This window comes from Anopheles maculipalpis, chromosome 3RL (assembly GCF_943734695.1).
Source record: "Anopheles maculipalpis chromosome 3RL, idAnoMacuDA_375_x, whole genome shotgun sequence".
Taxonomy (NCBI): Eukaryota; Metazoa; Arthropoda; class Insecta; order Diptera; family Culicidae; genus Anopheles; species Anopheles maculipalpis.
The window spans coordinates 21,044,038-21,060,956 of NC_064872.1; the positions used below are offsets into that span (position 1 = coordinate 21,044,038).

Below are 16,919 nucleotides of genomic sequence, written 5' to 3' on the forward strand. Positions count from 1 at the left end.
CCACTGGAGTGACCAAATGACAAAACGACCTAACAAAATTCTACGGCCTGGATCGTCCGTCTCCATTCTCATGGTAAGATCAATCCACCGAAACCTGCATATGAATGTTCTATTTATTCCCATTTTCGTCCATCACGATAGGTTTATTTAAGTAGACAAGTTTTCTCATTCTGTTGTCCATGTCCTCAGGGTACCCGAGAATCTGGATTGACGAATTTAAAATCATAATTCACTCCAAAATTTTACACCGAGGATGCTACAACGGCACCGGTTTTCATGCGACTGGAAGTGGTATCAGCAAGTCTCGTAAGGTCGTTATGCCAAGAAGAGTTACTCCAAAATTCTCACGTGTACTCATGTATTCTAATTCCATGACGAAGCATAGTTTAACGCTTCCCAACACACTCAACGGCAAATTATAAATTTAGTTATGGACATAACTAGCAAACAATGATAGGAAGATTATCTGCCTTCGCCTGATAAATTTGTCTGTCTGCGTCAGAAACTAAACCCAAAAACTAAGCGTACTTTTATCTAACGCTCATCAAACGTATCAAAAAGTGTTTTATTTTTATTTCGAGACGTTTGCCATGGTTTTGCGGTGTATTCGATTAATTTTTTAGCATTTTTTTACACTTACAGTTTAAAAAAGAAAAAAGAAAAAAAAATATTAAAAGCGAAGTTTTTTAATTTGCCCGTTTCCTTCCTGTGCGATAAAGCAGGCAGATATGGCATCAAGGCATTCATTCCAGACAGTATGCAGATTAGACGATATCCTCATCGTGGCTCAAATCATCGAATAAAGGAATCATATCCACTTGCAACAAATCCGCTAGCTAAAATTATGAATATACGAAAAATATATTATTCCAACATTAACCTTGGTTGTATCTAGAAGGACTTACAATCAGAAAATCCTTTTCCTGATCCTTCCCGAACGGTTGCACTATCGCGCTCGCATTATCTAACCATTGACGAAACGTTCTTATCTGCGCGTTCGTTACGTGAAGTGATTCAGCGTAACCGTTATGCTCTTCGCTTAGTTCTTCAAGCGATTTTCCCACATGGCGCATAATAACCATGTTCTGATACAGACTAAGTAGCTTCAATAGCTGGTAGATGGTCTGCAGATTGTTGCTCTGTTGCTGCAGATACTGTAGATTGAATATTTCCAAACGCCGAAGGAATTCATTCACTCCCTGTACGCAATATAATTCCGGAGCCTTGCAATCGAGTTGGACTATTGTGTCGAGTCCAGCAAATACAAGTGCCACTCCTGTATAGTACAATAAGGGACAGTTTGCGATTGCAAGCGTTTTGATCACATGCAGTAGATTCCCACCGGTGAGAGGGATGTCCTCTATCAAACTCTTCGCAACGACGTGGACCTGCAAGAAGGTGCGTTTGTTTTATTAATGCTGAAAATAGTTATTAAGGAAGGGTAATACTCACAACAGGTGGAGAATGATCAGCTAGCTCTATTCCTTCTACACCGATGCTTAGCTTCCTCACTAAGTTAGCGACTTTCGTCGGCAGTTCTTTCAGCAGTTGTGCAGCAACCGTCGTTCTAGCTAACCAAGCGTACTGTTCTAGCGTTACAAAGCTAGGTAATTTACCCGTCAGGTGCTGTAAAATGGTCGCAATGTGCGTGGCTGTCTCATCGTCCTTCAATGTAATTTCTCGAAGCTTTAACACAGGAAATTGTAACGCTTTTTTCGTCTCATCAGGTGCACCCGGTAGATCACAGGCGGTGGCAAACTGTTCGAAACGAATGCCATCCGGAACACACTTAATAGTTCGTTCAGGTTTTGCGATTTGCGACACAAATTCTTCCAACTCCTCTATATCTGCCATCGATTTTGGTTGTAAGATTCCCGCTAACATGTTTTGAAGACGACTGTGTTGTTTTGTAAACAAACCGGCGGCGTCGCAGCAATTGACAGCACAGTGACGGATAAAAAAGGCTGACAGTCGGTTTAATTTGAATTCACCGTTTTTATCACAAGCAAAATTTTGTGACAACCAATTATCTTATCTATAAATTAACAGTAGCAAATCAAATCACTTTCTTTTACATTTGTCATGATTGCGTAAAATTTATTGCTTCATTACATGTCATGCAACAACGAGAGATTACAGATATTTCCGTCCCACGGCACGTACGTAGGAAGGCAGCTGGGCAAGGATTGTAACGGCATTACATTATTAAGGGAGGAGGCACTGCTGCCCAGAAACATTCAAAGAGCATATTCTCTCTTCGTTCACTTTTTTTATAAAATAACATTAACAGTTGAGCAGTAGCGACTCAAAATAACTAACAGCTAAACAAAACTAGCATCTTTAAAAAAACGATTGCCACCGTCCTCTACGACGTGTCCTCTTTTGCCAAGATCGACTAGCATTTTTGGTGGCGCACTACTGCACACGGCAATGATCCTCAACATCGTCCGCAAAGTCCTCCGTGGAAAGGGCGCACCGTTGCAGCACACTGTTAACAGCAGCCCGGGCCAAATACCCCGTAGTTTGTGAGTAGGACAGCGAAAACAGTGGCGAAATGTCTTTGCTCGGTGGCAAACTATGATCTTTGCAGTACATCGCAAACGAATCCTCCAGCAGCAGATCGAGATCGAGCACCTGCTGGAACCGTAACTCCGGATTACGGCTCAAGATGGTAGCGACAATGCACAACAGTTCGACCGCAATCTGGCGCCGTTCGGGTTGTGTGATTTGATGCAACATTTCTTCAACCTGCAGCGAGAACGAGAGCTCGCTACGGCTTTTGTTCGTGAGCGTTGGCATGGCGGGTAGATTGTGACCCTGCACGGTAATGCCATGCGGTGTACGCTCCAGCACATCCCAAACGAGATTGTAGAAGGAACTCGGCACCCGACACAAACACCCTTCCAGCTGACGACGCTGTACTGTGCTAAAGCTGCAACAGAAAATTTTCAATTAGTTCAACGTGGACGAGAAGATGGCGCTGACAAAAAAAAAAACTTACTGATCCTCATTAGCCCACTGGCTTACGGTAAGTACTCGCTGCAGCAGCTGCCGGATTTGGAACGGTGACAAATTTTCAATGTCCGCCCCTTCATCGCCCTTCATCGTGAGGTAGAGTCGCATCGCTTCCAGCACCCAACCGACGCGTATCTTTAGAATTCCCTTAAATATGTCCGGATTCGTTGCGATCAATCGTCCACAGTACAGTACCACCTCTTGCTGCAGTACCGCATGGATCACATCGTACGGCTGCACGGTCGAGTACATTACGTTCTGTATCTCGGACGGTGTCATCGGTTTGTCAAAGATTGTCTCCCGCTGTCCAATCACGCCGACCGTTATCTGTTTTCCGTTCACAAGCAGTGTTGTGATGAAGGGCGAAATCGAATCGACAATATGGCGTAACAACGAGCTACAGTAACGAACAGCCCGCCAATACCGTAGCGTACCGGCCCGATAGTAAAGATCCGTCAATCGCACGTGCACCGATTCACCGGCCAGCTCGTAGTGTGCACCTTCACGATGCAGTATAATACCGAGCAGTTGGCACTGTAGAAAGATCGATTCCGTATTTCGCAACGCTTCCAGTATGTCCGGTGTCGAGCGGGTTGCATACTCCGCTGCCGTTATCTTTTTCTCCCGATAAGACTGGGCCCGGGGAACATCGGTTAAGCTTTGGTAGCCAATGTAATCGTGATGTATCTGGGCGAATGCCGTATCGCCTACATCTGGCAGATCCGAGGTGGACATAAAATCGAGATGCTCGATACAGGAGCTGGAGATAAGGTTCTGCAATCGGCCGATCCGTACCTTCATGTCGTCACAATATCCCTTCTTCAACATTGCCAACAGATCGATCATTTCCTTAAACTGTGGATCACGCATATGCTCTTCGCGAATCAGCAGACACACGGTTGGTCGACCGGACAACCGCCAGTACTTGCCCACGAATTGAAGTTCCGTCTTGATGTCATCGATCAACAGTGCCATATCGCGGTAGAGGTAGAAATCGGACACTTCGAAGATGAGCGGATAGCAGAGGACGGTCATGCCGCAGATACGGTACACCTTGCTCGTACCTAGCGAACCGACCGGACGCGGTGGACGTCCGGTAAGGCCTATTTTATCGTTCACACCGAGCTGCTGGTACACATTGATCAGCTGCGTCGAGGACCAGATTTGAACGGGTTCAACCTATGGGTGGAGCGGAAAGAAAAACAAAAGTGGAGAAATGTATTCTGTTTAGTGATGGAAAAAACGACTCCGGTGTCGTAATCGGCTCCAATCTTACCTCATGTGGAGTCTGCGTTTGAATACCGTACGTCGCCATCATGGCTTGCAGGCGCATCGATTCAGCGATCAGCACTATCTGCACCACCAGATCGGTTGCTGTACCCTTTTATTTTTTGTTAAGAATTGATTAAAAAAAACTATTAGAACATTGCTATAGCTGGCTCATTTAACAAGTTTTACGGGGTAAAAACAGAAGAAGCAAAGGATACGAGCATAGAGATAGAGACAGAAGGAGAGTGCATTCTGCAACAGGACAATAAATAATAAATTATTCCAGATCGCTTTGATTATTTTTTAAATGAGTCATCGGAATATGAGTGTTTTGCTTCGGATTAGTAGCAGATTAGCAGCTTTGAGATTCATGCTGAAAATGGATGTCGATAGGCCTAACCCTAGGCCTAAGAGCACCGACACAAAGGGACATAAAGATGGCAAGGATACAAATAAAAAATTAATTCTTGTTTTTTTATAAGTGCATGACCAAGACCTATGAAATGTAACACTAAACTGTGAGAAGATTATTTTAGTACATCAATTTCAAGCCATTGAGAAACATTGATTAGTAATTATTTATGTATTTACATAAAAATAATATAAGAAACCTTTTTCCACACAAATAACATGTTAACGCCTCCTTTCGGTGTATTATTTTGAAATTAGAAATTACAATTTTACACACAACTTGAGCACAGTAAATAGTGAATGGATTTTAATGTGGTATTTGTTTCCATTAAACGCCTTAATCGCCGTAAATCACCACATAAACTCAAGCCACATTTTTGCTCTCGATCACTTTGAAGTTAACAAATATAAAACACGGAAAACAAAAGCAACGTGTTTGGTGGACTTTGAAAAAAAAAAATCTTAACGTAACGAATCAACGAGAACAAACATTAAAAGCCAAGTGATGGTGAACGAAAAAACAAACAATACTTTTGATAGTAACGTATGCATCGTAAAAAATAGACCAATTTGATCGACCTTTAATTAAATGATCCCCAGGGTTCTGATTTTAGGGTTTTTCCATCTTAGTCTTAATGTAAAAGCTGTTAGCTTTTAAAGTTCGTTTAGATTTGTTGGAGAATGAAGAAGATAGAGTTCGTGAGGTAGTTTTTTATATCTGGCTACAGCCTAGCCAGGACATAGACTTAACGTAGACATAGACATAGACTTAACGTATCTTTGACCTAGAGATTCAAACCATCCCTAGAAATCGTGGAGCAAACAATTTTGATTTACTAAAGAAGAATCCTCATTCCAGACCGTCCAGCTGAGGCCTGTTTAACAATGACAGGTGGTAAGGTGGTTATATGTATACCCATTCTGCAAAGGCAAATCTAAGACTTGGTGTCAAATTTGTCTCCCGCAGAGTGATGGATTTAACCCCTTGGGGGTCCCTAAATAATAGGGGCAAGGAGCGCTGGGATTGGAGTTTCTTTGTGAATTATTGGCCCCTTATCAGTTCGAGGCACCAGCGGCTAGACAGACATAAGCTGTGAAGTTATAGCCGGAAATGTTTGCCTTATTCATTAAAAAGTAATCCGTAATGAAGGATATGGTATTTTGACCTGTTCATTAACGCGGTATTTAGTCAAGAGATTATTGGAGATGATGTACTGTGAAGGAGAACATTAATTGAAGCACATTTTCCGACGATTTTATATTCCAATCGTTTAGATTTAGAGAGAGAAACCAGTGCCAAACTGTTAGTCTAAATATTTTTAAACCTTTTTAACAAGAACCTAGTATTCGAAAAAAAATAATTCATATTAATCTATTTTGTTTCAATGCATACATTAGCTGAACACGCTTCCAATGCTCCACCCACAAAGCACTACAAACCGATCAATGTTCATAGGTCAAATATTTACTCTCGCTGGTTCGCAGGACGATTCCGACATTTGATCCTGACGCTCTTCAATATGCGGTGGCGTTACAGGGCGATTCATGGCCAGTGCCTAAAACCGATATCCGATACCGAGCGACCGATTCGATGAGCGTTGAACATCAACAAAAAATGTAATTTCGAGTAAATGTCGTTAGAGATGGGAGAAGTGCATTTAAAACACATAATCGTTGCAGGTGGCGTGTGGGATGCGTGTGATGAAGTCCGGGAGCCGAACAAACGCCGATGAATATTGCCGATTAGTAACGATGAACAAACAATCACACACGTCATACAGAGTCCAGAGCGCGAGCGAGCAGCAGCGTCCAAAAAGATAAGATGTGTGAAAAGGTGCACCAAACGGTGGAGAGAATGAGTTCGGTATGATGTGTGTACATTGGCAACGCACAACAAGAAGTTAATTGAATGAAATTTAAAACGTGTAGAAGAAAGTAAAGTCATAATTTCAACACAAGGCGGCTTTCGATGTCGCTTTTTTCGAGTTTAAATAGTAATGCATTTTTTTTATATTATCGCGCAATACAAACGCAGCATAGGCAAGCGTAGCCAAGCACAAAATGCATCACGCGTAAAGGGTGTAGCGAGGCTCGCAGTTTTGTAAGAGCTTTTAGCCAACAATATCACCTTAAAGGCGCAATTATGCGCCTTGTGTACTTAATTCTGTTCAGAGTAGGTAGTGCGGGTCCGAATACTTACACTTCCGATTTTTGTACGCTGTCCTCCGCGATTTGCGAGTGGAAAGCGTTTATGTGTAAATAAAAAAAGACAAACGGATGGTTGGAGAAAAGAGTAGAAAATGTGACACTCATTAATATTGTACAAAGAAATCTTTTTTCCCTCGTACGCGCGTAGGTACGAGATTTATGATTTTCTAAAAAAATGAGCGATAAATACATTGATAAACAAGAAAGAAAAATAAATGTACAATGCAAATTTAATAAAAAAAGCATCTAAAAAAGCCTAATTTCAATGGATTTGATTTACGATCTTGGTTAGGGCATCAATTGCTAGTGCTAATAGTGCTGTAAATTAGCAACTAAAAATTTTAAACAAATTATAAAATGCATTTAAATCCAATTAGAAATAAAAATCACACTGTATTACTTGTGAGTACTGAGAATGATAGTTGCGCCATGTAATTGTTGCATTGAGAAAGTGCCCTAAAGTAGGCAGCTTGTTCTTTTGCGGTATGAACGAAACGAAACTATCTAAAAAAATAATTAGTAAATGGCAATGTTTTGATTAGCAAAACAAAAAGGAATACATTTAAAGACAGAACACTATTCTATAGAGTTTTATGACAATTCTGGAATTAAACGAATAAAATGCCCCTAAACAAGGTAGCGTTCTACGGCACCGTGGATCATCGTCCACTGTAGACATTACTTACAATTCCCGGTTTCGCCTACAATACCCGGTTTCGAGCGCAGTGAGCCCACCAAAAGAGAAAAGGACAATAAGACAATAAGACACAGGTGGAAACTCACTTTCTGGTGGTTTACAATTACAATTTACAGCTTTTGTTTTGTGTGTGTATGTTATGGCGCAGTGTAAAAAAAATAATTCCTGCTAGTAGTATGAGTATGCAGCAAAAATTTCAAACCAATATTCACCCGGTTAAATATTTATAGAGCGGTATTTTTTGTTTTGTTTTGCTTTCGTTTGTTAAGTAGCGTTTAAGTCTCCCGCAGGAATCTGAAAACTTTTGTGTGAAACCTTCGCCCAATAAAAATGTTATCCATTTGCCCTGGGATAAGGTTTTCCTTTTAAATGTGTGTTGAGGTTTCTTGAAGCAATTTTTGCTCCACATTTTTTGTTCTCTGTACTTACCTGAAACGCTGAATAACGACCACCTTTCCGGGGCCGATTGTACGACGGTAAGTATCGGCGGATTGGGTCTAGCTCGTTAATGTGCAGCAAGCCGGCGGTAAGTAGCTGGGCAATGATGAATACCGATTGACCCCACAGGAACAGTGATTGCGAGGAGGCACGCGTGTACATTCCATCACCGTCCGGTGCGTAGCACATCGATACGACTGGATCTAAAATAGGAGAGAACAATAATCTAAATCATCCTGTTCAAAAATGATAAATAAATTAATTGTTTACCTCCGTTATTGTCCGAGTGCATACACTTCCTCAGCTCCATCTGGTACTCCTCGATCTGGTCCAAATTATTCTTAAACACCCCGTCGATGATCATGTACGTGTAGAACATTGGCCACTCACACTCGAACCCTTCGAAGTCCTTGATTTCTCCCTTGTGATAGTAGCGACGCGTTTTGTCCTCCAGCCGAGAAAGATATCCATCCCGGCTGAACCTTTTAAAGCCTTTTTTGCCCTTTAGCCGGCGCACCACATTCAGCTTGCTCATGTCTACCAACCGTTCCTCGTGGGAAGCGAACGCCGGGAACGAAAGCGTTGGCAACAGTGATGCATCCACACCTTTCGAGCTCGATTCACGAGGTAGCATCGTTTCGAAGATGCTTCGATTACGGTTGTGTGCGTCAATGTCCACGTAAACTACGCTCCACGAGGCACCTTTCTCTCCGAACAAATTGCATCCGTTAATTGCTTCCAGCGCCGACTTTGCCATACCGATCGAGGATGCATGAATCTCGGGCGTACCATCGTTATACTTCGAGCCACGTTCCCACATCCCAAAATCCGGCGTACGGTAGGCACGTTCCACGTAGTACACCAAATTCTGCACAAATGCTACCTCATCCTGCGTGTAGATGATCTGCAACCCGGACGTGATCATTTGCACCAAAAAGATAAGGTAAATCGACACCACATCGATCTGCAGGTGATTGTAGTTTTCATCGGAATAGATTTCCTCGCCCGTATCCAGATGGAACTTGCAGTGCAGTGCATTGACCGCACACTGGCGCGATTTAAACTTTTCCACCCGATGGGCCTGCTTTATCCAGCATTCCAGTATGCCGCGCATACATTTTACTGCCGACTGACCCAACTCATAGCTCTTGCCCCGATCGTCATCGATCCGGCGGTACGCTTGGTACAGACTCCAGATAGCTGCCGCACAGTACACACTGTCCCGTATGCTGCCAACCTCCCGATCCGTACTCAGCACCGGAAACAGCCCCGTAATTGGACTTTGGAACTGTAGCAGCTGTCGTTTTACTGTTCGGGGCAGAAATGGCACGATCGAATTTCGATCATTTCAAGGACATATCAATTAAGTCTCATTTTCACTTCACACCACTGCTCAATGACAAATGACCACACCGTCGTGGCGGCGCACTTACCGATGCCGTAGTAAATGTCTAGCTGTTTTACCGTGTCCTCGTAGTTGGATATCTTCAGAAACTGGTCCAGATTCATATCGTCCAGGCTGGGTTGCCGAGCGACGGGAGTAATGGAGCTGCGGAGCACGATAGAAGAGTGATTACAGAACCAAAACAACGGCAGCACACAACTTACGTCGGGTGGCGCTCCATCGTCGACATGATTCACTTTGTAATAAACGCGCACAACACCAGCTGCTTTGTACGATTATCTATCTTCTGGCTATTCCACGACACTTTCGTCAGTAGAACAGGATATCCACCCGAAAAATTTCGACAGAGTGAAGAAAAATTGCGAAAAACGCAACGAGCCGACGGGTTATGGCTCTTCTTCTGCGCTACCTTTCTGCAATGTCAAATGTGACGTTTCAATGTCGCAGCACGGACGGTAGCGGATGTAAACAAGCGAAAGGAATGGATTCCCGCGACCCAGCACGCAAAATATAAAAAGACGGAATGGTGCGTATCTGTATGAATGGAAAAATAAATTTATTTTATTAGCTCAGGAATTAATCATGAATATTTTAGGCACCGATATATTTCTTACTGTTGAAATCGATATGGAACTATCACAATATCTGAAAACTGCGACAGTAACGGGTTTTCCGTTGCCTCGTTTAGGTAGCTTATGCATGCTCCAGATTTTCAAAAAACGACCTCTAAGTCAGAAAAATTCAATAAAGCCACAGTCACTGCTCAGTCTGGAGTCACTGGCGCGATTGTCGTGGCTGAAGTTAAACTTTTGTATGGCATTTGAGAGATGAGTAGGATTTCTTGCAAAAGAAATTCTAAACTGTTAACGTTAAAATTTCTGTAAACCACTGACAACACACATTATATTTGAGTGTGAAATAGTGGAGATCATTCAGCTCTTTTTCAGCATTAGCTTGTAGACGAATTCGTCTCCATAGCTATGTTTTCAAGTATCGAACTGTGAAACATCCTAACAAAGTGAAAAAGAAGATGAAGGGGAGATGCGTAAACATGGGTGTAATGAATTCTATTCAAGTTTAATCAACGGATTGTATTAAATCGTATATTCTTTTGTACCGGAATTGGAACTATTAATGGAATTCAACTACTAGTTTAGTCAAGTCAATGAACCCAGAAAATGGAAGACGAGACATTCAAAGATGCAGAGCAAAATTAAAAGATTCTATGACCTGAGTGAGGATGGATTGCAAAACATTTGCTTGCCTTGTAAAGGAAAAAAACCAAGGGAAAATTTCTTGAAACCACGGTACACGTTCCGAGTTCTCTTTGTGAAAACTCAAAAAGCTGAAAACTTTACGTCAAAAAGATTTCGAGGCGTGTACATAAAACGTTTTATTTGGAGCACATCATGCTATCTCTCTTTTCAATCGCAAACTCTCATGAAAACGCTTAGGAAATGTAAGGGAGGCAAGAATTTTCTGAGTTTTAGTTTTGAGGGGCTGAAATTTTTTTGACGTTAAGTTTTCGATAATCCCTCCTTTCAACCGAAAACTTTTTGACATTCTGCAATAATTGATACTTAAAAATCAAGATGATCTGAAAATAATTTCACGTTACGTTAAAATTCTATCTCACCACTATCATGGTAAAGTATAGGACGATTACTGTTAGGTAACAGATGATTCCAAATCTTTAAAATGTCATTGATTTTCCACAAAAATTCACTTGATTTTGAAACCCCTGTAACGTTCTCATGATGTCAGACAGCGACTGCTAACAAACGTGACACAAACTCCATCAACAACATTCGCTTCGATTGTCAAATTTTGTTTGGCGGGTACGTTGTTATTAAATTAGCTTTACGCAGCATCGATCGTGTGGGGCTTGTTTGTACGAAGATCAACCGGCAACATTAGCGTTCTTATTCCGATTTAAGTGTGTATTAATTACATTAAGCATACGGTTACTGAATTAGCTACAGAAAAAATTCCAATTGGGTGGAAAAACCAGTGATTCTGCATGTTAAGATTTTATTTGGACTATCACACCGGTAAACGATCATGCAAGATCGCGTGTATGATGGAAGGAGAAGCATAGAGAGGCAAACACATCTCGCGTTGTTTTGATACTCACTTGAAACCTCCCACCACCCAGAACCGGCCGTATATTAGCTCATCGCTTGAAGGTGCGTCATCTTGGCACACACGGGCAAGATACATAAGAAGCACTCCACGCCTGCAGAACGGTTCACAAGTGCGGAGGTGTTGAGCTGCTATTGTATAATACCAACCCACCCCCCCTCCCCCCATATGTTCTTCGCCGACCATCAACGGAACCCCACGCGTCCGATCAATTATCCATGGTTCTGTGGGTACTGACGGAAGCACATCTTAACTTCCCTCCTTTTTGAGGCATTTTCTGTAAAGTGAATGCTGTTCCAACGTCATTCTACCGTCACACCGGGAATGGGATGTGTTCGTGGTGCTGTGTTGGCGATAGGCGTAAAATTAGTTCTGCTAACGTGTTACACACAGTACGTAGCATGTGATAGGTACGAATATATAAATCTACCGAAAGCACATCTTCCACTGTACTTCCGGCGATTTCCGGCACTAGAAAAGCAATGTGTGGAAGATGAAAATTGCCCCTATCGGACGATTATTGCAAGCCAAAGTTACCAAAATCGTAAAGATGCTGCTGCCTGTTGGGGCTATGAGGAAGACTGTACGGAACGGATCCGGTACGTGAACCATACCTGCCCGGGAAGTCACGTCGGTTATGTGAAAAGCAAAAAGGCACAACTGGACACGTTCTACAGTCAGGCGGATTTCGGTAAGTTTTTTTTTTCTTATTTCACCCAAATGACGAAACACACCTGATCACCACCCGTTTTCCGCCAATTATAATTCTTTACGCCCCATTAACCTCACAAGCCTGTTTTAATTGGCTCGCGCTCTTTCTTCTGCAGGCTTTGTACGGGATCAAATTCGCGAAACACGCATCATGTGCGAACCTCAATTCCCGCATGATTCCTCGCTCGAATGTTCCAAGTATCTTCGCTTCTGTCGTGGCCGCAATCTGATGATCAATTTCACCGATCTAGCTCACCGAACCGAACCGTTGCGGTACAAGATGGATGTGTTGGGCCAGGGACAGATCGGGGGACATTGTCGGCTGCATGAGAAACGATTACGAGACGAATTGCAGCACATAAGCCCACTGCAATCTTGGGGACCCGAGTTGCGGTTTTTCGAACGTCTCGAACGGCCCCCGATCGAGGACGGACGGTGCGATGTGGTCGTTGAGAAGCCAACTTTTATAATGAAAATTGATGCTGCAATTAATATGTATCATCATTTCTGTGATTTTTTAAACCTGTACGCTTCGTTGCACGTGAACCTATCGCATCCGGCAAGCTTCGGGACGGATACGCACGTATTGATCTGGGAATCGTTCACGTATCTGTCCCCGTTTGCGGAAACGTTTAAGGTGTTTACGAGCAACCCTATAGCGGATTTAAAAACGTACGCCGGGAAGGTGGTTTGCTTTCGGAATGTGATGCTACCCTTGTTACCACGCATGATCTTTGGACTCTACTACAATACACCGATCGTAAGTTTGGACGCTATGGGTGCGGGAAAAAAGGGACATAATAATGTAATAACCACTTTTGCGTCTTCTTTTCAGATTTATGGCTGTGAAAACAGTGGTCTCTTTCATGCGTTTTCCGAGCATGTGTTGCACCGGTTAAAAGTACAACTGACTGCCCGCCCGGATGATCGTATCCGGATAACGTTCCTTTCGCGACAAACGCGCTACCGAAGGGTACTGAACGAGGACGAACTGATGGCACGAATAGCTAAAAATCCTAACTACGATGTACAGCGCGTTAGCTACGGTCACGATCTGCCCTTCGTAGAGCAGCTACGAATAACGCGCAACACCGATGTCTTCATCGGTATGCATGGTGCCGGACTAACGCACCTACTCTTCCTGCCGAAGTGGGCCACCCTGTTCGAGCTGTACCACTGTGAGGATCCAAACTGTTACCGTGATTTAGCACGCCTACGGGGCGTACACTACCTAAGCTGGGAGCGGGACCATCTCGTCTATCCGGACGGTGAAGGGAAGCATCCGGAGCGGGATGAACGGCATGCGAAATTTACCAACTACGCGTTCGATGTGAACGAGTTTGAGCGTTTAGTAGCGAAGGCGGCTAACCACGTGAGAGAGCACCAAGAATTTCGGAGCTTTCTAGCGGCAAAGAAAGGGAAGACAGACCGTCCAACGAAAAAAGATGAGCTTTAAGAGAGTTTCGATTCTCGCCTTACAGGATACAAATACAGCAGCTTGCGCGTGTCTCGTTCTATTGACGAGAGCTACTTATTAAAATGCCCTTAAGAGCTTTACGCAGAAGCGAGGAATCGGATTGCTTTATATGATATTTATTACTCACCACGCCTTTCAAGCCTTGCAGAGAATGGAGCGGGAAGCAAACAGTATTTTTTAATTCCAAAAAAAGACAAAAACTACAACGACTCATGTACTTATATTGTTACTTTTCTATTCTTCGGAAAGGATGAAATTATCTTTGCGATATTTTTACTCAACTGATATTATGCTAATAAAAGTGAAAAATAGTACTGTACGGTACGGTTGCCTTATTTCATCGATTTAATGACATTCCAGAATGACATCGCATGTGAGGGGTCAAAACTACACACCAAATTGAGCGCTATTAGACTCCTGATCAATATTCGTTCAGTGATTTTATATGCCTATCAAATTGATGCTTGAGAAGATCGTTTGCGACTCTGAGATGGAATCTTCTACAATTCGCTCCATATCATGGCATATATTGAGGACATATGCCACATTGACTTGATCGAGCAAATAACACAAAATCCTCGGTTGAAGAGAGTCGTGGCTAGAATTATTGATATCTCTTGACCATTGAGAATAGGATAGCATTTTATTATTTTTTTTTGAAGGCACACGTTGGACGAGGTCCCTTTACTTAGAGGGTCCTTTGGATGAGGTGAAGACTTTTATATGGCGAACGACAAGGCAGCCCATTGGTAGTCTTTGATAACTCTTTCCATAATTGATATAAACCTTTTTGAGGCATGTGAAACGTCCTGGAAATATTGCAGCACTCGACGATAGATTGTCCTCACTAATCCATCATGAGTATCAAGAACTTCTATAGCAGGTTAAGGACCTCATAGCCTTTCTCCATTAGACCAAAAGACTGTTAGGTTTTTTTAGATTTTAAACTCTACTTTATTCTCGTTCAAGGCGACGTTTCATGACGATGGGTGGGTTTTGTATTTTGAACCCTAGAATGTTCAATATGAGAGACGAATTTTAAGCCTAATGTATCGAATTTAATTAACTTTAATTTAATGACTTTTTCCACCTTACTTTTGCTTTAATTTATAACAATGGCCACCGAATGACTAGATCGAGGTGGGGAATTAAAGTGCCACCGCCATGACACTTTACCATATCTTTAGCTTAACATTATTCACGTACAGGAAGCATACCGCTACACACAGCATAAACATGTAGTAGGCGATGATCGTCAGTGCAGCTGCACTGCCCAGCAGGAACGTTTGAAACACAAGATTCACCAGTCCGGTTAGTAGATTCGCAATCAGAAAGAAGAACAGTCCATTCGCATTGATCGCTTGCAGTACGAGCGGTACGTAGGGAATGCAGAAATCATCCGTCTTCATGATCTGGTCCGGTGATTTCGGTTCCTCGAACCGAACAAAGTACACAAACAGCTCGAAAAACATAAACAGTGCCGTTACGCTGCTCCCGATCGCCAGTATCCAGAAACAGTAGCCCATGTTGGCAAGTCGGCGCGAAATTCCGAACATGTCCTCGCACACGTAAATCATCTTCCAGCAGACAACGGCTATGATGGCAATTTTACCCGCCCGGCGTAGGAACTTTTTCGCGACCGTTATCTCCTCCGTTGGTCGTACAACCCAACCGATGTAGACGGAGGCGAGAAAAAGGGCCAGATAGCCGGGCAGCGATACGATTCCTTCCCGATTGGCGGCAAAAAACGTTGTGCGTTGTGTGTCCGGACTGAGCACATACCGGGACACACCGAGATGGAGCATCATTTCGTGACAGCAAAGCAGCGTGATGGCGACGAACTTGATCACTTCCGGGTCGTGCACCAGATCCATGATGAGTGTGCCGGCAAACTTGACGAACGCGAGTGTGATGAAAAAGTTCCAGTGTACACCGTACTCGGACACGTGCAGCTGATAGTCCAGCTCGTTGGTAAGGAAAAAGCGGCCGAAACCGAGCAGGAGTAGTGGTCCTGTGCCGGACAGGATTTTCCATACTCGGGCGGCACTTATTCGTCGTTCGTCCGCAGGTCGTACCCGGTATACGATACCATTGCTGAACACGTACAAGCCTACGCCGATGTCCATAAGCCCATAGCCGAATGTTTCCGTTTTGGCAAGTTCGCGGGGAAAGCAATGAAAGTCAACCGCCAGTATGCAGACGGCCGTCGTAAGGTTTACCAGCGCACGGACACAGGTTAGGAATTGGGGCGATTTTCCCGGCACCTGTACGAACGGCATCAGGTGCAATCGGTGACGGATCTGATGGACAGCCGATATCGCGGACAGGACGAGCAGGGTAAGCGTTATGTTCAGGGCTAACCGGTGCAGTACGGTAACGAGCAAAACGAACGGCAGTACGATGAGGAAAAACTCGACCAAGAAGCGGAGAGGTATGTGTGTTATGCTGGCCACCGCGATAAGCTGCACGGTGTGAAACACGCTAAACACAGGCGGTGCTATGTGCAGGAACACATTCAGAGCCGTTGTTCCGTTGTTGTTTTCCATCTGCCGCTCGTGCAGGGCACGATAATCGGTTGGATCCATGTTTGCCCGCGCGTGAATCCTGGTTGGAATGTGTGAGGAAAAGTGTTCGCGAAGAAAATAAAACAAAACTCGTTTACGGCCCAAATCCGACAAACGCAAAACATAAATAAATAACAGTTAGCTGTCAAACTGTCACATTTGACGTTTCATCAATGGGGCTCTTGCTGCATGGGCACGCTTGAATTTTAAAAATTTTGACCGTTGTGTAAAAGACCAAACACCTCCATTTCTACCAAATTTACACCTCCATTTGTATGAGGAATGAAAGATTTCCATTTCAAACCTTTAATGACTTTTGCTACAAATAACATTTACTTGATTTATAATATTTAACTCCCTACCCTAAACGGGACGGGATACCCGAGTGTGCCGCTCGTAGAGGTAAGGGATGTAAAAAGAGTTTAAAATAATATTTATCCAATTTTTTTTTGATATTTATTCGCAGACATGAAGAAAATTGAATTGTCTACAAATGCATACCAAAGTTTTCTCGTTACGACTTCTCTGTAAAAAAATATTCAAGTTTGGTAATCAAAATCATACTATGGTATCCGGTTGTAG

General features: G+C 43.2%; 4 protein-coding genes across 9 annotated transcripts in view; 1 reads left to right on the forward strand and 3 right to left on the reverse strand.

Annotated features, from left to right (window-relative positions):
* LOC126563967 (probable phosphorylase b kinase regulatory subunit beta) overlaps positions 1–9,691 on the reverse strand; it is a 43,284-nt gene extending 33,593 nt beyond the window's left edge. Inside the window, exons 1-10 of one of the 6 annotated variants that reach the window (XM_050220843.1) lie at positions 9,647–9,691; positions 9,472–9,587; positions 8,309–9,346; positions 8,030–8,241; positions 7,590–7,604; positions 6,896–6,913; positions 6,165–6,251; positions 4,292–4,396; positions 3,002–4,194; positions 2,402–2,932 (exon numbers count right to left, since the gene is read on the reverse strand). In XM_050220843.1, coding sequence (XP_050076800.1) covers positions 2,416–2,932; positions 3,002–4,194; positions 4,292–4,396; positions 6,165–6,251; positions 6,896–6,913; positions 7,590–7,604; positions 8,030–8,241; positions 8,309–9,346; positions 9,472–9,587; positions 9,647–9,672 — 3,327 coding nt within the window. In that variant the 5' untranslated portion in view covers positions 9,673–9,691 and the 3' untranslated portion in view covers positions 2,402–2,415. Of the gene's footprint in view, positions 1–2,401; positions 2,933–3,001; positions 4,195–4,291; positions 4,397–6,164; positions 6,252–6,895; positions 6,914–7,589; positions 7,605–8,029; positions 8,242–8,308; positions 9,347–9,471; positions 9,588–9,646 lie in introns of those variants that run through there. The other 5 variants (XM_050220838.1, XM_050220840.1, XM_050220837.1 and 2 more) reach the window with 5 other exon arrangements.
* LOC126565071 (uncharacterized) lies at positions 765–1,854 on the reverse strand. The gene is made up of 3 exons (XM_050222209.1): positions 1,453–1,854; positions 906–1,388; positions 765–836 (listed from the first exon to the last, which is right to left on the reverse strand). Exons 1-3 carry the CDS (start codon positions 1,852–1,854, stop codon positions 765–767), a joined length of 957 nt encoding a protein of 318 aa, XP_050078166.1.
* Positions 9,692–11,909: 2,218 nt separating the features above from the next.
* Positions 11,910–13,752, forward strand: LOC126564471 (EGF domain-specific O-linked N-acetylglucosamine transferase). Its single transcript, XM_050221531.1, has 3 exons — positions 11,910–12,276; positions 12,413–13,056; positions 13,132–13,752. The coding sequence occupies exons 1-3, from the start codon at positions 11,910–11,912 to the stop codon at positions 13,750–13,752; spliced, it is 1,632 nt and encodes a 543-aa protein (XP_050077488.1).
* Positions 13,753–14,923: 1,171 nt separating this feature from the next.
* LOC126564647 (uncharacterized) lies at positions 14,924–16,361 on the reverse strand. Its single transcript, XM_050221736.1, has one exon. It carries the CDS (start codon positions 16,356–16,358, stop codon positions 14,946–14,948), a length of 1,413 nt encoding a protein of 470 aa, XP_050077693.1. The 5' UTR covers positions 16,359–16,361; the 3' UTR covers positions 14,924–14,945.
* Between the last annotated feature and the right edge of the window lie 558 nt (positions 16,362–16,919).